This window comes from Carassius carassius, chromosome 46, assembly GCF_963082965.1.
Source record: "Carassius carassius chromosome 46, fCarCar2.1, whole genome shotgun sequence".
Taxonomy (NCBI): Eukaryota; Metazoa; Chordata; class Actinopteri; order Cypriniformes; family Cyprinidae; genus Carassius; species Carassius carassius.
This window is the reverse complement of record NC_081800.1, coordinates 15,390,276-15,413,858: the sequence shown is the minus strand read 5'-3', so window position 1 is coordinate 15,413,858 and position 23,583 is coordinate 15,390,276. Positions and strand designations below refer to the sequence as shown.

General features: G+C 36.3%; 1 protein-coding gene across 1 annotated transcript; it reads right to left on the bottom strand.

Annotated features, from left to right (window-relative positions):
- Positions 1–352: 352 nt before the first annotated feature.
- Positions 353–18,656, bottom strand: ttll10 (tubulin tyrosine ligase-like family, member 10). Its single transcript, XM_059540583.1, has 12 exons — positions 18,403–18,656; positions 7,875–8,172; positions 6,794–6,899; positions 6,375–6,493; positions 6,169–6,289; positions 5,991–6,067; positions 4,807–4,993; positions 4,244–4,415; positions 4,009–4,149; positions 3,504–3,620; positions 1,854–1,947; positions 353–1,581 (listed from the first exon to the last, which is right to left on the bottom strand). Exons 2-12 carry the CDS (start codon positions 8,155–8,157, stop codon positions 845–847), a joined length of 2,154 nt encoding a protein of 717 aa, XP_059396566.1. The 5' UTR covers positions 8,158–8,172; positions 18,403–18,656; the 3' UTR covers positions 353–844.
- Between the last annotated feature and the right edge of the window lie 4,927 nt (positions 18,657–23,583).

Genomic DNA, 23,583 nt, shown 5'->3' with positions numbered 1-23,583 from the left:
AAAAGGTGGTTGTCTGAACTTCACTCAAAGAGAACATTAAAAATAAGTAATGGTAATTTGATGGAAAAAAAGATGTTGAGAAAAGGTGTTGAGTAAGAGCATCATGTCTGATTCTTTGTGAGATAAGTAATAAAATAAATAAATAAAGGAATAAAAAAGCAGCTTAGCAGTTCTCTTCAAAAACATATTGTTTTTTATTTAATTTAGTGTGCCACAAAACCCAGGTTTAAATTGCAACATTAAACATATATATATATTTCATCTTTTTTGAAAGAAATACCCTTATAAAGCAAGGACACATTAAACTGATCAGAAATTACAATGTTGCTAATAATTTATATTTCAAATAAATGTTTTTGTGCAATATATAAATGTTCTTTTGAACTTTATATTCATCATAGAATCCTGGAAAAAAACAGTCATATATAACATTAACTGTATATATGACCTTACTTTAAACTGTAAACCTTTTTTCACAATACTTCTTTCCACATTACTGCTCTACTGTATTTCTGTGGGGGAAAAATGCAGCCTTGGTGAGCAACCAAGCAAAACTAATTTGGTTTTGAGCAACTAAGGATAAAATAGATGAGAAAGTTGTGAATAAATTGAACATTAAATAGATATGTAAAAGGGGATGACATTCAAAAAATGTAAAAAAAAAAAAAAAAAAAAATTTAACATTTTTTTTGGAACGTTAAAAAGTTCAACCTTTTAAGGAGTATCAATTTGAATGGACATTATGCTTCTGCTGATCAGCAACATCATTAGTCATAACCAGAAGCAAGTTCTCATTATTCGTAGAAAAAGCTCTTATAATAACAATGACACTATAGCTCATTTGTCATCTATCGCCTTCCTGTTCCTTTTCTTTGGCCTTTTTCATTTCTGTCCTTACAGTGTGGAAGGAGCATGGCTCAGCCAAATCAATCTTGGATGTTTTTAGGTTGCAGCTCATGTGCTCCATTTTGTCTGTTTGGTGGCCTTGAGCTCCAAGTCTTTGTTTGGAGTTTGAGCCTTTGCTCAGGGCTGGTGTAGACAGTGACCTGATTGCACTTCTCACTGGCTGCAGAGGCACACTAAGGTTGGATATCACTGCAGGATGTTGCCAGGTGCACTTGCTGAGCTGAAGCACAACACGAGAACGCACGGCTTTGGCCTGGTGTGGTTGAAGCTGATTTGTTTCTTGAGCTTTGGATGTCAGAGGCTTCTGGGTTATAGGTGAAGGTTGTTTCACTGGTAACTCCACAGGCTGCTCTGAAGGTGGGATGGTATTGGACAAATCAGAGGAAGAGAGGACAGCGGTGGAAGGGACCAGACATTTGGCTTGAGTTTCAGAATGTTTGCAGGCCCTATTGGTCGATTTCCCTGTTTGTGTTGCAATGGCAACAGTTTTGTTGGTGTTAATGTGGGTGGAGCTGCTCTTTGAGTGGAGGGTCAAGAAAGGTCCAGTGGTTTTGTGTCTCTGTTTAGTTATGGTCACAGTCTCACCACTATACAGCAATAGAAAGTCTCTTTGACTGTTTAGAGGCAACAGTTTCAGTCCACAGCAAGACTTATGGAAGATTTCCAAAGTAAGGTCTGAAATGAAAGCTGATGTCACATCTACAACAAGGGTTGTCACACCTCATCTTATCAAATGCTATCACAAGCAACACATTTTCACAGCTTTCATACATGCATTATTCAAAAAAAGTTTTTATCTCATTTATAATGGCGCATTTCACACTGTTGATGCATCACATTTAAAACAAACAAATACAATAAAACAAAATTTATCAAAGTGTGGTTTAACTGTCTGAATATTTATGTATCTGTGTAATGCATACAAAGCTATTATTTACTTAACTCACCAAGTGCCTCGGTGACTGTCTGTGGTATCACATCTTTCAGTACTTCACAGTTAGTATGCAGGGCAGGGTTACAATTCATCTCGAGCAACCAGACCTGCCCAAAATAAACACATCACACTACAACTTAAGAAACCTCTCAAGCTATGAAGATAACGATAAAAGGAGCTCTTTCTTCAAGTGACACAAATTGACAATATAAATATTTAATATGTATTTAAAAATTTAGTTTTTAATTTCTAAATTATTATATTCATTTATAAAACTTATGTTTTTGTCCAGTTACTGATGAACTATGCTCTATCATAATCTGTCATACTACTAAATAGCCATCAATACACATCTGAACTGTTCAGAGTAACTATCAAACAATTGCTATGTAATGTAATGACAACTGGTAATGAGCTGAATAACCATGCATTAATCGAATGCAATAAAACAAAGAGAAACAAATAATAACTATATGACCTTCAATACGTATACATGTGTATTCAGCCTTTACCAACAAAAAACCTACAATAGACTTTCGCCAGTAGATGGCACTCTTACCCAACTCAAATTGCTCGAATTATTTTTCAGTAATCATGCACAAGTATATTTTGCCTAAACTACAAATATGTACATCAAACTAATTTTTGTGCTCACTCTGGAGATGACAGTGTAAACATATTACAATAATACAAGAATAGAATGTTAATCACATTTACACATATCAGTGAAACAAGTACTGAATATTTCTAATGCAAGATTCGTAAGGTACTGTTATAGTTTTATGTGTCCAGTACTATAGAGTTTATACTGTCAGTGTAAATGTTGTTGGTTGTTGTCTGAATCCATAATGATCTAGTAACCTGGAGACCAGATATTGCTTGGCCTGGGGACAGGCATGTTTACACTGACAGTACATGGGTTGCCTGGAAACTGCTTGGCAGGGATTGAATTTAGGATGCTCCATAGGGGACAATTGGCCTCTGAACATCATGTTTGCAGAGAATCATGCCAGCATTAGAAAACTGCATTATAAATGTCATGAAGAAATTAAGGAGATTACAGAAGATAAATAAAGAGTTTATATTTGTAATGCGTCTTACCACATCCGGTGGATAATTCTAAAACTAATCTGCTGTGTCTGACTCTGTAAGCCTTTCAGGCTTTAAACACACACACACACACTTTTTTTTTGTGAAAAGTGGGGACATCCCATAGGCGTAATGGTTTTTATACTGTAGAAACTGTGTATTCTATCGCCCTACAACAACCCTACACCTAACCCTAACCCTCACAGGAAACTTTGTGCATTTTTACTTTCTCAAAAAACTCTTTCTTTATGATTTATAAGCGTTTTGAAAAATGGGGACATGGGTTATGTCCTCATAAGTCACCCTCTCCTTGTAATACCTGTGTCATACCCATGTCATTATACAGAGTTGTGTCTTGATATGTCACAAAAACACACCCAAACACACCCCCACACACACACACACACACACACACACACACACACATGCACGCACACACACACACACACACACACACACACACACACACACACACACACACACACACACACACACACACACACACACACACACACACACACACACACACACACACACACACTGAAGTCCCTATAAACACTCTTTTGGGTCTCACCTTGAAATCCTCATCAATCAAGAAGTCACAACCAATTAAGTCAAAGTAACCAAGTTTGCAGTCCAGCTTGGCTTTGACAGCTTGAAAGCACTGCATGATAATATGTTGCATCCTTTTCTGCGGAATAACAAAACATTCAGTTAAGAAGCAGTTTAATTATTGAATATCAAATTAAAGGTCATTCCTCTGTTTTAGAGTTCATATTTGACAGACAAAAATTTTTACTGTTTTGAGCTCCAAGATAATATACTGCCCTTAATTTAACACATTTTTATTTTACAAGTTGGTTTCATCTTTCTCAATATATCTGATGAGCTTCTCTTTTAATATATACTCCCAAAACCGTTGTTACCATGACAATGGTATAGCTGCATCCTTTCAATTTGAATAAATCTACATGCAAAAAAGATACATGATTACTTTAAAGATACATTAATATTAACATGTATTATCAGTTAATTAATCTTGATAATAATTTATTATTTAAAACTATTATCAGGCTCACTGCAAAAGGACCCAGAGCCCAATCTTTAGGCAGACCCTTTGGCAGCATGTAAGTCTCATTAATGAATACATTGAAGCACTCCATAGACCAAACGGTTTCCTCTTTTAGCAGGCTGTAGAGAGGATTTTTCTTCTGCATGTACTGAAACAAAATCGAAATTGTAGTATCTTACAACCTGAATACAAGCAATATACATTTTAATATTAATGAAGGTTTAAAATACACATCATCTTACTTGATTGGTCAGGTGGGCTGTTATATTGTCAGAGTTTGGGTCATAAAGGTTACATGTCAATCGGATGTAACCATGACGAAAAAACACCATGTATGGCGAAGTGGAAGCAATCAGAAAGTATGACCGCACATCAAATTTCCGTCCTTTTAGTAGCAAAGGGTTCTGGATGTACCTTAAAAGAATCAGAAGAGAATAGAAAAAATGCAATAGCACAGATTAAACATTTATTATTATTATTAAATTAATGTGAATATGCATCAAGCATTTTTTATTATTAAATAAATAGCATTCAATATATTGATAGCGTGACAGAAACTAGCCCATGACCTGATCGCTGCCTCCCTGCGGAACAGAAGCTTGTTAACTTACTCTGTGGTACAGCCACTGTGTTTTGTAACGCTGACTTATTTCTGAATGAAAAGTTTAGAATGTGGACATCAAGATCTGTTTGATTGATGCCTGTGTCGATGGCCATGGATTCGTACAGGACACCGCAGCCGTGATTCACAGTATGATAACATAATTAGAGCATGTGACCTATTGAAATTTTCCACTTTACTCACTGTTGAACAATCCGAGCTTGTGGCAAATTGAAAGGTGACTTCCTGTTGGACTGCTGCTCTATTGTGTTCTGCAGTCGTTCTCTGAATGCTGCGATGTCTTCTGGTGTCCGCAGTAGAAAAATACCACGGCCTTGGTTAAGGCCTGTGGGCTTGCAGATCCACATGCTGGATTTATCATCGCATATTCCTGAAGGCCACATCAATTTTGTATTTATTAGATGCAGTACTGTGTTTATTTCCAAAGTTAGGAATTTATATATATATACACTACAGTACAAAAGTTTGGGATCAGCATTCTTTTTTTTTTTAAAGAAGTATCTTATACTCATTAAGACTGTTTAGTTGATTAAAAATACAGTAAAAACAGTAATCTTGTGAAATATTATTACAAATCAAAATAACAGTTTTTTTTATTGTAATATACTTTAAAATATAATTTATTCCTGTGGTGGTAAAGCAGATTTTTCAGTAGCCCTTATTCCAGTCTTCAGTGTCACATAATTCCTCAGAAATCATTCTAACATGATTATTTATTATCAGTGATGAAAACAGTTGTGCTGCATATTATTATTATTATTATTTATTTATGTTTTGGAACCAATGATACTTTAAGTTTTTATCAATTTAAGTTTTAATCATTTTAACATATCCTCGCTAAATAAAAGTTAATTTATTTATTAAACAACAACAAAACCGTACTAACCCCAAACCTTTGAAAGGCTGTGTTTATTGTTATAAAAAAAGATTTCGATTTTGAATAAATGCTGTTCAGAATAAATGCACAATTCTGAACATAAGACACTTGTTTAAAAATCTTACTGATCCAAAACCTTAGAACGGTAGTGTATATAAAGAAATTCATATTTACATTCATAAAATAGTCCTAAAACAAACAAAAAACAATCAAATCATTTATATATATATATATATATATATATATATATATATATATATATATATATATATATATTATCACTCTATTTTATGTACAGTATTAGAGATATCTAGTACATTGGCTAGCCACACAAACCACTGCTCAGTCAAACAAAATCTAAATCTAAATCTAAATCTAATCTAAAACAGTGAGTATAAGAGACCTCTGTCAAAATCTTAATCTTAGGGACCCCAAACTTTTGAATGGTATCTGTATCTATCTGTATATTTAACCTGTACTGTAGTCATACCATTAAAGAAAGCCTCCCTCTCAACCTTCATATCCATTCGAAAAGTGACAGGAAAAAAATCCTCCAGCCGCATCCTCCTGCAACATGTAAACAAATATTGTATGTAAATGCAGTAATCAAATAAAAATAATAAGAAGAATATACTCTGGTACTATCAGAAAGTCTTTCCATTTATAACCTGTTCCCACATCCATAGTTGACCTTGCTGCTGACTCTGTCATACTCTCTTAGGCTGTTCAGAAGACCTATCTTAGTGGTCAGAACCTTATTATTGGGTAGCTGGTAAATCAACTGGCCTCCTGTATGAAAATAAATAGACAAAGTGTAGAATTCTTATTAATTTTTTCACGATTGCTGTGAACTTGACATAACGAAACAAATCACCTGCTTTGAAGCTGTAGTAGGCAGCAGGTGATTTCGTTTCACACCACTTCAGCTTGTAGTCTGTCCTGGTCTTGTCATATATGCGCTGCCAGCCTCGACTCTCACAATAAGACACAACTCTAAATATCAGATCAGACCAAGATATCTGTGTCATGTTTGAATGGTTTTAAAAATTGTTTGATAAATTATCAAAAAGTGGCAAATCTCCAAATCCCTGTTTTAATTTTTTTTATATATATATTTCTTTATTCATCTCATGTCCCTTTCATGGACCTCTTGCAAAGAACCAAAACTGCAGTGTCATATACTTTAATCATATACTTTAAAACATCAAAGAAAACTCACTGTTAAAAACAAATATCTATCAGGTATATCCCACCCCAAACACCTTGGTCAAAGTGTTTTTTTTATTCTCTCACATGGAGGCCCCATTGCTCCCTCCAAAGTAGAAGAAGGGTCCAGGGCCCCTTGGGTCTTCAGGCCGCTTGACTCTGTCCCTCTCAACAAATGAGACACTCACTGATCCTGGACACACAAGCAATACAAAGTAAACTTCACTTAAAAATAACGACCTAAAACAATACAGGTAAAACAATACTGTATTTTACATTATATATTGAGACAAATATTGGATGGAAAATTATTAACTGTCCTTGTAAAAATCGTGTGTCGGCTGGGGCGATCAAAGTTGCATTAGTGGGAGACACCTGATCGGAGAAGGTGTTTAATTATTCTCACCTCCTCTTCCTGACCCATGAATACAGGCCTGACTACACTTAACCCTGTATCATGTTGATTAGTTTGTTTGCTGGCACTGAGCCAATACAGTCAGTACTAATTAAATAAGTCATTTGACAATTACTGTGGCATTTTAGTTTTAAAACGTATCAATACTACCAATACTACAGTATATTAAAATGAGTGACAATTGTTTTTATGTCTATTATTAACCAGAAGCATCATCACTTTTTAAAATTTTTCTTAAACGTAAAATATTTTACAAACATAATACTAATAATAATAATGATTAAAAAAATCATAACTAAAATAACTGTAAACATTAATTTCAAACATAAAATCAATTTTACAAGCAGAATTTATTTTATTTTTTATTATTGCGGTTTCTTTGTATTTATAAAGTGTAAATGTAATATATTAATTGTAAAACCATATATACTATTCCAAGTTACAGGTTACATTGTTTTATGGGTGCACCCAGTAATCTTTCCCTTATTAAACAAGCTGTAGACATAAAGAAATAAATAATACTTATAATACACATAGTCAAATCAGTAGAGCTTTTTGCCTCATGGGGGCACCCATGTTGAGATCAGTCAAATACTCACTGTATAAATGGACAGACTTTGCATTAAAACAGACTTTGCATTTCTCATGTTCTCATCTCTATTTTAACAATGCATTGATGTGTAAAGTACAGCACAGAATCCATTATTCCACAAGTGTCTCTTCATCTACAACAACACAAATACTCTTACACACCTGCTACGTCTGTATGTTTTACTCTGTGTATCTTCTGAGTGACCCGCCTTCTGCTTCGTGTCTCCTTGTTCTTCTCCATCTGCATTTCAGCTTCATTCCCATGTTGCAGCACCACAAACTCGACCCCAGCATTCAGCGGGCTACCCTTCTCCTTCTCGTCTGATTGGCCCTGGTCATCCATCGTCTGCTGTGAGACTCCAAAAACATGCTGTGTGTCCTGTCTCTGTACAGCACCTGGCTCTCCTCCATGCTGACGGGGCTCAACCCAGCTCTCACATGACATCACAGTCACACCCCTCTACGGAGAGAGAGAGAGAAAAAAAAAGGATTTTCCACCAGCGCTGCCCGACTGACCTCTGGAGAGCCAGTGATCCAGAAAAAAAGCAACATCAGATATGCATGGCTACATTTCAGCTTGGTAAGTTATTTATTGTGGTCACTGGAAATAACCTTAAAAGTGCAGTATCAAAAATGTTTTGACCTTATTTTACCAAAACAATACACTGATATCATGGTCAAATGTTTTAAAATCATTACTACAATAAAAAAAAGCATAATTAAAGACATCATGTACTTTTAAGACACATTATATACTATTAAACCAAGACAAAAATTCAGCAATTGTATACTTTGAATGTAGTAAATAAAATTTTTAATGAACTTAACTGATTTTGGAGATCACAAAATGTTTTTTTTTCTTCTGTTCCTCTTTTTAAAAGTTCCTGTCTCCTCTGGGAACAGCTATGCTGTTCGTGTTTGTATGATATAGCAGTCTAACATTGTTTGTTCAGTCCATGTACTTAAAAGACTTTTGGAGCATGCTAACTCAATGCTGACCAAACTAGCCAAGCCAATGTAAACAACTACTTGTTACCTAGGAAATGGTTGTCTTAGCAACAGCTACTACTGGAGGCTAGAATCTCAGAACAAAAGAATCACTCCAGGAAATGATTCCCATCCATTATTAATTGTCCTACAGAACACTGTTTTGGCATTATAGTAATGCGAGAATGCATTTTCAAGCACAGCGAATAGTCTGCACTGAAACCGTTTGTTTTATCTCTATCAAGCTATTGTGTTCAGTTAAGTGTAAAACATACTAGCCATGGGGAAATTAGATATATTGTTGGTTAAAACAAAGCACACTCAATCCTTACTGGTTCTTCTTTTCTTATTTCGTTCTATAGCATTAAATTGATGAATGCCCTATTCAAAATTTTGAGTCATTGGGTTTATTTATTTATCTCTGTTTATCTCTGTTTAGAGCCTGTTTATCTCTTTGTGTCATCATGAGCAATGCACAAAGGTAAAACATCAAACAAAGAACAAACCCTTAATAAATATCAAACCCAAACACACCTGTCTCTATGCAATTACTCTAATAAGAAAGATAGACGCTAAACAGAATTCACATTCTAATTGTGTTAACAATATTGTGCTGCATAAGACTCCTAAAAACAAGGATTCAATCTATATTTGCACATGATGATGTAATGATTAATAGCAGTAATGAATAGCAGCTTAATAGAATGAATGTTAGAACATCACGATCAACTTCACAAATTTACACGGACCTGGAAAAAGTGAAGAATATGAAATAATACTTTCTTTTGTTTTCAGAATTCAAAAAAATTCTGTACACTTCCAGGTTAAAGTTAGATCTTGATTTCCACATTTTGCAGTGAAGACAGAGATGTGAACCTGTATATATTCAAGTCCTGTAAATGCAGATAGAGATTTATTCTATATATATTTTATTTCCAGAGGTGCTAGTCTTTTCCCACATATTCTAAATTAATGACTGCTCTTTATAACAGCTGACTCTGGAAGACACACCCAGACAGCAGTGGCAGTTAACTGTAATCCCACTCCTGACACTCCCCCCTCCCCCCACAACCCCAATAGTTTCGTCTAGGTCTTGCTCAATGGGTAGAATTAATGGAGGGAAAGCACTGATTCTACACCACCCATTTCAAAAACATATACTTGCTAGCAGAATAAATACTCAAATAACGCAGATGATAAATACATCTTGAAAATGTCAGTGGTGTGTGCCTATATTATGAGAGTCAATTAATAAAAAAAATTCCTTTTGTTTATAATCTTGTACAAACCAGTTAAATTGTACAAAGTAAAGAAAGAAAGAAAAAAATGTTTGTGATCGTCTTTTATTTCAGGTCACAAGCTCTTAATGCAGTAGCTTCATGTTGTCAGATATGGCTTGTAGTTATGTATGTTAGTACATTGCTGGTTTCAGCCACACCTTGCCAGTAGGCTGCAATCTGATCGACGCTGTGTACAGAGTGCTGTGTAGGTGGACAAAGAAAACAGTTTTGTTTTACAGCCATGTAACTCCCCTGGTGCACCATCTGTTTATGAGTATGCCTGTGTGTGTGTGTCCCAAAGAGAGAGAGAAAGACACATTTAATATTTGTTTTTGGAGGACTGACCCATTCCTTATCATTGCCACCAACCAGGAAATACTCAATCATTTATGTATACAGTAAACCAATGAGCACTCTTTAAAGAATATTCTAAAACTCAACATAAATTTGAGATACAATGGAGTGTGGAGGAGTGGACTGGAAAAACAATGCATTTTTATGCCCTAAACAGTTGGTGAAAGAGTGATGTCATCTTTTTTTCCCATCATGCTATGCCAACAATTACTTGTTTCTCAGGCACCAGAACTGGATTAACTAGCATATTACTTAAGTAAATTAGGGGTGACGTGATTATTTTGTAAAATTCAGATACAGATAAAAAAGAAAAAAAAAAACTAAACCGTATAATTATCACTAAGGCTTTTGTGTTTGCTATCGCTGAACATAGAACGTTCTTAATAATCGTGAATATGTGGCTAGGAGTTGTGATAAAAACCCTTTGCAAACAAATCGAGGAGTTCCCTATCAGTATTACTACAACTTATCCACCCTAAAGCTATGTCAGCCGTTTAAACACATGTTCATCTTGACAGCCTCGTTCCATTTCATTAGCAATCCTAGGTTAACCTCACCCTTGTTGGTTGGAATCTAGTTGGACTACATCTGAGCAAGCACAGACCGGTGCTGGAATTCTCCTCTGTGTTTCTAGCAATGCGGAATTCTTTTGTGATGTCACGCGATGGCAGGCTCTCCTGCGGTCTTCACTTGAACTTCTGAATACTTGTTTAACAAAATTCAATGCTCAAAAACATTTTAACGTTTTATAATTGACCTAATTTTTTTTTAATGGCAAACAAACTTTAATAAATTCACAATTCTTCGCATGATTATCAAAATACCAATAACTGGATAAATAGTTTCTATTATAATGCTGATGTACTGTATTATAAAAGTAACGGTACTATACGTGTAACTTACATGACAGGAGAAGACCTGGGGAACACCTTAGCTACTGCTAAGAAATGTTTCTAATTGAATGCGTCACCTGAGTGCTTGGCAGCATTTAAGATCCTGTCTGGGTGTATCTCTGATATTAACATTAAATTATAATTATGGATTTAAAATAGCATCTCACCTTGAAGCCATGTGACTTTTCACAAAAATGTGATTACTCTACGAGAAATTACTCTAAGAAATTTGCATTAACATCAACCTTAAATTCTGGTGACACTGTAATATTCACCATGTGAATGTTTTTTTTTTTACATAATAAAACAGTATGTATTCATATACATACACAAACACAAACACACACACACACACACACACACACACACACATATATATATATATATATATATATATAAAACAGGTGCATTAAATTAATCAAAAGTGACAGTACCTTCACTTAACTCATTTATAATATGATGATAATATTAAGAAAAGTTTCTTGAGCATCAAATCAGGATATTAGAATGATTTCTGAAGGATCATATGACAGTAAAAACTGGCCTAATGCCTGCTGGAAATTCAGCTTTTCCATCATAGGAATAAAGTACATTTTAAAGTATATACACAAATACAAAACAAACAAACAAAATTGTCATAGTATTTCACCGTATTACTGTTTTAACTGTATTTTTGATCCAATTAATGCAGCTTTGGCAAGCATAAGGCAACATTAAGAAAACAAAAGGTCCTTTGTAATCCTGAACATGGTTATTTTTAGTTGCTGTACTACTACTCTGACTGACGGCAAAAGAGATTTAAAGGTGCTTCCATGTCATAGTTTAAAGTTAGGTGCCAAATGCTGCATTATAGCAGCAGACAAAACCCTCTGTGACAGATTATTTCAGAGATAACAAAAATGGCAAATAAAGAGCCATTGTGTTGGTCTTGTAACAGAACTTTATTGAGCCATTGTGTCATTTTACATTCAAACTTCAAATGAATCATTAATATGACCATTCACAGCAGTTTGAGTGCATAGGTGCATAAAGGTAAAAAGCTCTTTTATGTATCATTGTCCTGCTGTCCTTGCACCTCACTAAGATACGACAGGGGCCTCATTGGCAGTGTGCTTTCCACAGCAACACAAGGGGGTCCTGGCAGAATAGGGCAAATTGAGGTAGTTAAAAAGGAGCTCTGTTCACATGTAACTGGATCTTGCTTTGCTCTAAGGCCAGGCATTCCGGTCGACCCACTGAGGAGTCACATGAACACAATGACCAGGCCAGATTTACTGACAGCCATTAACATACACCTTACCTGATCGCTGAAAACATGCCTGACTGACCTGATACAATCAGAAGAAATGTCTCAGACACACTCGATTAAAGTCTGAAGGGTTTGCATTATTTCTGTACCTTTCAACACACTACAATTGATGTTACATTCACTTTCAATGCTCCAAAGTCCACATATTTGCAAATCAGCAGTTAGTTGGAAAGAAACTAGTCAACATACTGTGACAAAGTGAACACTGTGGGCTTCTTTCCATGTGGAATTTAGTTACCATGGTAACATCGGAGGACTGTTGCATTGGGTAATCAGAAAAATCCTTTTATAATGCCCATTTCTGATCTAGCTTTTTACACTTGGTAATAATAGTAGCCGACATAAACATACTCATTTTGCAGTATATATCAGAAGAATTATGATGTAATTCAAAATGCAGTGAGCAAAAACATAAAACATACATACAAGTGAATGTCCAGATTATTTTTCTTGCCAAGGTCAAATTACTTTTCTTGCAGGTGTATTGCAGAAACTTTGACTCATAACACATGGAAGAGAATTGCAAAATATCAGTCTTCCAGTGCAGGATTCACAGTTTCTTATAAAATAACTTGTATACATATAAATATATTGCCCATTAACAACATATGTGAAGCCTGTTGGGAGATATAGCTCAGGTTTGCATCCTAACGACACGTTTCTTGATAAACGTTACCATGACAGGAGCTTAATTTGCATATATTGATAGGAAAATAAAATTTTCAACATCCTTCTATCAAGCACACTGAAGTTATTCTCTCAAGAGGACCATTCGGTGGGTTTAGATGTGAAAAGATGACATTAGCTTGTAATGGACGGCATTACCAGACAGTATTAGACACAAATTATTAGATCTAACCGTGTCTGGTAAGACGCCCATCAACAGGCCTGGCTTTGTGCCCTTACACCTGATAAAGAGGGAATGATGTTAACTCACAAATTAAAAATCATGTGATTAAGCGCTCAGTTTGGTTTATGCCATAAAACAATATTGTTCAGAACAAACAATTGCTGAGGTTTGAATTCACAGCCAAAAATGGACCTGCTGGGATTTCAAAAGGCATAATGGGCCTAGATTGCGTGGTTATATAAATACAGGTAATAAAAACACAAAAAAGGGGGAAGGTGATTGACAAACGAGTTCATTTCATACGTAAGAGAAGAATAAAAAAGTACCCCAGACAAGCAAATATGGGTGTGGTCCTGTATTTGTGAGTCAATTCATCCACCTTAAACAAACATTCAGTGCCTCAGGGACTTTACGACCATTGCTTCTGCCCACACATCATGTTTTAAGTGAAGGAAAAACAGGACTTTCTGTTCCCTTCATAAATGTAAAAGTGGCAAAGGGCATCATAGTTCAAATTCCCATTTCCTGTAACGTAAATCAAATTACTCAAGGTAAAGCTGTCAAAGACCTGTTATCATAAAGACACTATACCACTGAATGTTTAACATGGACATTCACCAAGATGATTTTCTGTGGGAAAATAAATAGTCAGGGATAAAAGACGGAGAGGGAAAAATGGGAAGAGGAGGAGTTGAGGATGTCATTATGTCTATTTTTATCAGGAGGGTTATGCCGAGCCCATGTGTCAGTTGCAGGATGTGCCACGGAGGGAAAACGAGCTGGACCAATCACAGCTCACCTGCTATCACAAAAGCCACACTGAACATAAGAGGGGGAGGGGACGAGGAAACTTTCAGCAGGTCTGGTTTAACAGTCAACCGACTGGTATTCTTTAACTAAGGATGGGTGGGGTTCAGACGTCTGAAACACAAAATAGAACAAGGATATGAATGAAACAAATCCCCTCGAGTCTTTTCTTAGATCATTTCTGAAGGCTTTCTTCCAAAGCAACATATCAGGATTATAAACTTTCTAACTGCTGATACTTCAACATGCAAACTGATTCCCATGAGTAAAAACATACAGTACAAAAAGTATATCCTAGGTTAGTGTCGATCAAGACTACACCAGGAAGTGCAGGGGGGCCGTTTTGGTTTCTGTGGAAACATGGCTTACGCAAACAGTGTTTACCTATTGTCAAACAAACTCATGCTCTGATGTGGCTTTCTCATCCCAACGGTGGAAACAAAGACAAAACAAATGCTGTCAAGCATCGAAGTAGTGATAAGAATTACTGCCATGACAACAGTAGAGTCGTTCCCATATCATTTCGCATTTAAGGACATGTAAAGTAAGTTGCAAGTAGACTAGCATTATAATATTTGTACTTGAGCGACTGGAGTGAACTAACATGAGGACTTACCCTTGAAGCAATGAGGTCACCCAACAAACATCGTTACCAGACAGTGTTAGAAAACAGATAGACAGTCCAGCACTGTCCGGTAAGATGTCTGCTAAGCACCAGCGGAGAGGGTTAATAATTCCAGGACACTGATACAGAAAGATCTGGATCTGACGTTAGCAGACAGCCATCATCATCATTACCAGGCAGTATTAGAGAAAATAATGAAATCCAATGCTGCCTCGTAAGATGGAGAAGACTACCCAAATCAATCTTAATAAGCAGAAAAAATCTCAGTCTTTTGAAATATATCAAATTCCACACCAAATCATCACCAAAACTTTGCTGGAACATACTACTAACAGAATTATAAGCTACCAGTTCCTTTGTTTAAAGCTGGATGGCACTATTTTGGGAGTCAACCACAGAAACTACAACAGTTCTTGATAAGAGCTCTGACTCAGTCAGTCAACTGTCCCAGACAAAGGGTATGCCAGCAAAATATCCTGCTTTGCTCAAAAACAGGTAGAGCTAGTACTGCACATGGCTTTGTTCATCTGAAAACTGCAGCTGAGGCACAGAGTGGGCCACTGAGACAGTTAATAATTGCCCGAACCTGTTCTGACTGGTCTGATTTGACATCATGGGCAAACTGGGAGGGCTGTTCGCTTTAACAATACAACGTTAAGGGAACAACATATGAATTTCTGCTTAACAGTGGCCCCAAACCCCAACCCCTTGGCGCTGAAAGCAACAAAGGCCTTGCTGGGTGGCGCCGAAAGATTCGTTCATCCTCACAGTGCATTATACAAACCAAAACCCCCAGTTGTCTTATTAAACGTGAGGGAAACGGTATTACTGCGAGTGTGGAAAGGCTTAACGCACTATGTAGTGATAACAGTGTGCAGGAATGTTTTTCCGGACTGACCTGCCACAGGATTCAGCATTAAGCAGGTTAATCTGGATACTTCCTGTTTACTGAGTAACATCTGTAGAAACTCCATCTTTAGCATACTCACAGTTGAATGTTTCTTCACAAATGTTAGCATAACAGCTAAATATTGGAGAAATGTGGTAAAATTAACTACTCATCTGATTTTATTGCTAGAGTTGACCTAAAAAGTACATTTTATCTGACTGCGTAGTAGTCTTTGTTGTGATTATACTTTTCAAATGCCCAATTGTAACTGTTAAAATGGGAAAAGCAAACTCAAAATCAAGCAAATTCTTCCAAACTATATCCACAAAGGAAAAAAGTTTTACAAAGAACTGAATTTATAGATCTTGTGAGAAAATGAGAAAGGAGCAGAAGTAGAGACAGTGGGAGGGAAACGTAAGGGTAGAGAGAGAGTGCCTGTAACCTTACCGTCATGAAAGGGACCCTGGTAAAGTAACAAAAAAAGCAAGTTAGGGGGGAAAGCAAGAAAAAAAAATCTCAAATTTCCAGCAAGTGCCTGAAAAGGCTTCAGCTTCCTCTTGCTCAGTCAGGACCCATGAAATGAAAAGCCCAAGCAGATCTGCTCTCCCAGACCGCAGCCTCTATTTGGTTAATCATCAGCATTATAAACCAGTGCAGCAGGCCTTCTGAGAAAGAAAGAAAGAGAGGAAGAGAAGAAGAGAGTGAGAAAAAAAGAAGTCAGAAACAGAAAACGTTTTAAGCACATACTTGAGGGTTCTCGTCTATCATCAAAGTCCGTCTGTGAGAATAGGTCTTCCCTGTTCTGTTTTTTCTTTCTCTTTCCCTCACATTTCAGCTGCCGTAAGGTGCAGGTTTAACCTTTCCTGGCTGTCTGCACGGGTCTCTGAGTTGAGAGTGAGGTGTGATCAGGTAACCCTGCCCTCTTGGTTGGAATGTGACTCCATGCTGAAATGGACAACCTGTGGGGTAAACTAGGCTTGGATTTAATCAATAGTTTGCGAAGAACAAAGACAAGGAAACCCTAAACCTTGCTTAAAAACGGGCCTCACTCCGACAACTCTAATTGCGCTTCAAAAACTCCCTGAGATCATGCAAAACTAGTATATTTCCTTTCTCAAAATAATTCTTCCTGATGGGAATAGGAAGTGGACATGGGTCATTTGCATATGTGGTACATGTGGTATTTTTCCATAATTTCCAGAGAACTCCTTTTAATCTTTCAGCATAATTATGCTAAACATCTTTTTATTTTTCAAATGATGTTAAACACTTTTATTAAACATTTATTTATTATAACTTTATTATAACAATCTTCTAAAACATCTAACATTTTCAAAAATGTCTAAAAAAAAAGGCAACACCAGCTTATGGTAAGCATCCCATGAACATGCTTAATGTGCACAGAGGCAGATTGCTGGTCTTAAGTATGCAAGTTCAATGTGCCAGACTTCCGTGACCTCTCACCCATGCACAGTAATTAATACGCCATTTTCTTCCCTCACACCTAGGAACTAACAGTACTGCATGAACCACTGCCCACTTCCAAAACTAACGGCTCTATGATAAAGGCTTCATCGGCCTCCAAACGTGGAGATCTGTTACCTTTTCACATTGTTCCGGGGAGAGCTCAACTCTCAAAATGCTTCAGTTGGGTTACAGAACTGTGACAAATGACTATTTCAGATGAGGGAATGAAACAGACTCATTTTCCTCCACCCACCAATCAAAACCCTCCACCTCAATGTGCATCCATTGTGCTGCCTAGCCGACATTTTCTTTCCACTGCAGACAAGCTTTTTTAAAATGCATTTATCAGCAATAATGAAATAATTGGATGACATAAGCCTGCCTTTAGAAGCAATATCAAGACGGTGTCACTACAAGTGAGGAGTTAGTATTAATCTAATCTAAAGCAGTGATTGTTACTATCAAAAAAGAAGGATAAAAGGGCAGACGACAGCTTAGCGCATACAAGCTAATAGACACTTGTTTGCGTTTCGCATCAGAAACCGACAAAACAGCAATCATCGTCTCGCTTCCTCTGAAATAATGCCAAAACGACACGCAAAGACAAGTCTTACTACAAGCAATCAGGAGAGCAAATGCAATTAATCTTTATATGCTCATAGAATAAGGAAAATACAAACTAAATACTGCTCTTTTCAGAATTTTACTGCTATAAAAAGCTTTCAAAAATATGAAAATATTTGTAATAATTAGAAATAAGTCACAACCCCTTTCTTTATCAACATAGGCCTTTTCTGTCAGTTATTAGATGTTAGCAAGAGTCCTTCTAAAGCTGTACTTTTTTCAGCAAAAAAAGAGAGGGCTCCTAAGCCCCCTATTTATCCCCTTTGACAAGTTTGGCGGTTTGCCTCTACCTGCCCAAACTGGTCTATCCAGTCAAGGAATGACGGTTTGTGTCTATTGTGTTCTCTTTTTCTTTCCGTTTAAACAGATTGGAATTTGATACAGATTGTCAGAGCTCTAACCACCTTTAAAAAACATCTATGTTCTATGTCACTTATGAGTTCTTTACTTTGAACTGTACGAACTGCAAATACCATTATGTGGCAACCATTACATGGTGTGTTAGCAAACAGGAACATAACTAAGGGTGGGGACAACGAACGCAAACAAAAACTCAAACAAATCACGCAACACAAAAATGAATAGTTTTAGTTGATAAAAGTTACCCGTTTCGTCCTCCAACTGATCCATTAGATACCAAACACACCACACTGTGTCAGTTACGCTGCTTTACAAGCACGTCCTTCTCTTCTCTCTTCGGCTGAAGGACGCCCTTAAGATTTCTTCAACCGAAAGCCAGGAAGGAGACCATCTTTAGATGTGAAATCGGATTCACAACACTGGGCGTAGAAACAAACAAGTCGCAAGTCAGATCAGTCTTTGTCTCCATGAAGACACTCTTCAGCGGGAGCTCGAGGTGATGCTACCTGTTTAACCTCTTTGAGAAGAGAGACAGAATTTGTAAAGAGCTTGCTTTACATGTAACAGCCCCCCCTCCACCCTCACAGGTGTAATTTTCATGCCTCAGCCAATCTCCTTAGCTTCTAGCGCTTGCAGGTGTGTCCCAAACTCCATGATAGGTCAGCCCCGCCCAGGAGAGCCTTCTCCAACCACCTGCCCCCGCCCAAACTGCTTTGGGCTTATGATGTCATCGCCAACTTTGCGTGATCGCACCTTCTTTTCCTATTTCAACAGATATAGTCCATTCATGTCTATTTTAAAACTAAAGAATAGAAATTACATGTAAGAAAACAGGGCCTGTACAACCACAGAAGTTAAACAAAGAAGCAACTGCCCTTTGCCCTTTTCGTATTCCCACACCCATCTGAACTGTAACCTCAATCATATAAAACAGACTAACAGTGAGTTAGACATTATGAGCCGAGGGGACACAGGTACACTCAGGGTTGTGGCTATGTATCGTCAGGCATCTGCTCTAATCCACTGTCTGCTGCAGGCTTGTGGGCCCGACTATACACGCTGGGGCCCAGTGTAATAGCTGGATTAGGTTAAACAATGCAGACTGAGTTGATACTAATCCTATGTCTGACAAACATCAAAGAAAGTCAGGAAAAGATATCCAAATGGGCAAAATCTGTCCCATTGTTGTGAGAATTAATAGCATTTAGCATTTTCTCTAGGAGAAATATAATTTTTGGGAACTATTTTCTTGTGGGGATATTTTGGGGCTAAAAATATTTTATGTAGCTAATATACATATACATATACAAACACACAAGCAAATAGATTGCAAAGCTAAAAATACAATGTAATATAATATAATGGCCTATACGATCATTTACATGACTATAAGTAGACTTGTCTTTCAGATAATCATATAATGGATAATGAGAGCATTACTGCCATAAGAACTGTCTAGGGCACAAAGGAGCACAACTTAATGATGTTGATAAGGGAGTTTAATGGGCAGGTGACTCGTCAGCCATCACTAATTGTCTGTGAGCATCATGTCAGAACAAAAGACTGAGGTTTTCTCATGATAACCCGATACTTCAAGGTGTGGACCATGTTGACCTGCCTTACCTTTGCCATCAAGGGCACATTAGTCTCTTTGCACCAATCTGAACTTAAAACATAATACTTTTACATGTGAGAAACACAATATGGTTAATTGTATCTAAGAATCTGCAATATTGCACAGGCGAAAGATGCTCTTTAGATCATTCTCAAATCATACAGGAGAACATGGTCATCAGGTTCTGCACAAAATTTTTAGAGCAAATCCCTAAACCCTAACAATTCTGACATGAAATGTAACATTTTACTCAAATTACAATAAGATTGACAATTAAAAACAGTATTCAGTTTTAAAAAATATATAAAAAAGAAGCATTTACAATAGTGGTATACCAGACTTTAGATTTTACTGTAAATTTAATAGAAAATGAACTACTAAAATAAACATGCCATGCTACATGCAACTACAAATGCAAGGTACTGTTACCCGTAATTCATTTAAAGAAAAAAAGGTGAAAGTAAGTTACTCATTGACTTGCATACGATGTTCCCTCTGATACAGTATTTTTTTGATCAGCAGAGCAGAGAAGTGCCAGAGGCCCCCCCGGTGTGACTGGAAGGAAATTGGACTGTCTAAAAGGTTTGCTTTGTTTAGCATTCTTTCATTTGCATTCCAAATGAGGTTTGAGAGTGAACTGGCCAGGCACAACCAAAACTCATTTGGGTAGAGATAGATATCATGAAATGGCTGTCACGCAAGGCTAGCGGAGGGGAGAGACATCAGCTCCCTTTGCAGAAGATCCATGCCATAGACTGCAGGGATGGCCCCTCGACAAGAAGAGAGTAAACCCAATGATATGTTCATCTGTGCTCCATTTCAGTTTGTTCTACTGCTTGTCAATCATTTCCCTTAGATGTGGCAATGACAAATAGTAAAATCTAAGTGTGGCAGAAGCGCACGCACTTATTTACTTACACATGTTCTTTGCCTGATACGCAGCAGATGAACATAAACAATGTAAATGTATAGTGACGTGCTGTTTTCCATACTGGTTTGCATTTAGGACCCAGAACGAACACAGGGGATGAGTCACTCTTCACTGGAGAAAACAAATGACTCCACAAGTCACTTGGTTTAACTTCTTTCATGAATGACTCACAGTAATAAGTCATAGAGTGCCAGCACACAGACATGAGGCAGAACTCTATAGACTAGATGTCAATCCATATTTTTCACAAAAATATCACACTAATGGTAGCCTACATTTATGAACATTCCAGGTTCAGTACAAATCAATGCTGTTATTGTTCTAATAATTATTATAATAAAAATAATAATTTTGGCTAACTGAAATGAAGCTAAAATACAAAAAAATGTAATGTATTTTAAGTAAATATATTCTTTCCTTGGTAACTGAAATAAATATATTTGAAGATGTTTCATCAAGATTACTAAAACTGATATAAAGCAATATATATAAGTTTTATTTATTATTATTATTTATTTATTTTTCCCTAAAAAATGAGGGACAATTAAATGTATATATATATATATATATATATATATATATATATAAATGTAATTGTCCCTCATTTTCTAGGAAAAATAAATCAATAATTATAAATAAAACGCATAACAAAACTGTAGGTTATTTTCTTTGGATGATTTTATGTAAAAGCATAAATTTTATAACAATATATGAACACACATTATTTTTTTTCTACTAAAACTGAACTGTAAAGTTCTTTTTGACAAGTTTACAGTCATTTTAGGGGTTTAAGTGCAAACTATCATGATGGCAAGATGTAAAATGTAATACAACTTCACACAGAAAAGGTTAATAAATACATTTTTCACATTTAAATCATGTTAGCATGCATTGTTTTAATGTCTTGCAGCCTTGTGTGGCTATATTTCTGAAACAGTGAGTATTTTAATGTTTACAGACTGGACCCTTTAAAGCATCTCACTGAAATTTCAGCAAGTCTTTACATGACCTTTTAACTTTTCTCAACATTATATAAATTCCTATGTGCAAAGGAACCTGAGGTTACCGTTATGCTTTGAGGTACATTAACCTATGGTACTCATGCTGTGATGTGAGTTCGAGTCTGGCTTGCATCATTTGCATATCCTGCCTATCCTTCTCATTGCACATTGTTTTTTTTTTATAAATAATTAAAAGCCAAAATAAAAAAAGGTGGCATGAATAATACTGATATGAAAAAGCACAGTGCTGTACAGTGATTGTGTATTTTACCAGTCCATATCAATCAACACCTGTTAAAGGTTTTCATCTCTTTATATCTCTCACTCTATTTGCTTTGCTTTAGTTTTTTGGTCTAGCTGACTCCTGTGTAATTATAGAGTTGTGTGTGTTGTCTTAGCAGGAAATGAGAGCTTAGTCCCGATGGGTCAATGCAAAGACCCTTGTTCATTAAATCTTTTTTTATTCTTACATTTGAAACATGGTATATAATTAAAAATAATATTTTAAATAGTTATATTTTCCTGCTATGAAAATAAAACCTACCATAATGTCACAAATCATTGCCTACAATTGAGTGTAACTTCCCTTCCTGCATCTTGAAAAGCTTCTTCACCTGTGGAAATTCACAGGGGATGGAGGTTTGAGGGGAGACATAAACGAATAAGCAACCACAGTCTTGTTCTGACTTGCCACGCATTACCTTCATTGGGTAATTGGCCTCCGGGGATTGGTGGTGTAGTGCGTGTGTCACGAAGTCTGTCTGTGTGTCCCCAAGGAGAAGTTGCCATAGGTGAAGGGAAAAGAGTCAGACCTACCAATTAATGATGCACCATTTCACCACAACAAGCACTAGACTGGCTAGTTGACCACTCATTCCCGAAATGACAAATGGACTACAAATATTTCAGAAAAAAAAAAAATTGCATGAAATTTAATCAATATCAGCATTAGTTAATTCAACCAGTACAACTCTTTCACACAAACAGCTTTTATGTTGGAGCATGTACAAGGTTTTGATGCACTGATACAGTCTGAAGTCTGAAGTCAAAGTGTTTGAGTCAAAAGCAAAGTTCTAAAGGAGCTGATGCAATTATTCTGCTTCATTTCGTTGTAAGTCTGTGATCAGCGTTAGGAAAGAAATGCTGTCACACTGGACAGATGAAACCCAAACAGATGCGCTGCACTCCATCCAAATGGATGTTCGTCAAAATTTGAGCTGAAAGATTACTGAAACAGATAGATTAGCAGACTTCCAGCACAACTGTTTAAATGTCATTTCAAGCATGTGACATCACAGTGTTAATGCAATTTTGGTCTTGATGTGTGTGATTGGTAGCAAAAAGAATAAAAGACACAAATCTGTCAAACACATAAATGTTCAAAAGTTTGGGGTCAGTATGTTTTTAAGAAATTATAATTTTACTCCGCACCATCCATTAAAGTGATTGAAAATGACAACAACTATATATATAATGTTACAAATGATATCGGTTTCATAAATGCTGTGCTTTTGAACCTTTTATTCATCAAAGAAAGAAAAAAATGTGTCACGATAGGGTTTCCACAAAAAATATTACTGATTTCAGCACTGATAATAATAAGAAATGTTTTATTTAGCATCAAATCAGCATATTAGAATGATTTCTGAAGGATCATGTGACACTGAAGACTGGCGTAATGATGCTATGACAACTAGCTGCTATCACAGGAATACATAAAATAGAAAACGGTTACTTTAAATTTTAATAATATTTTCCAATATTACTGTATTTACTGTATTTTAGAGCAGCCTTGGTGAATATAAGACACTTCTTTCAAAAACATTTTAAAAAATTGTACGAACTAAATTCTTAAACGATAATTTACTTACTAAAATAT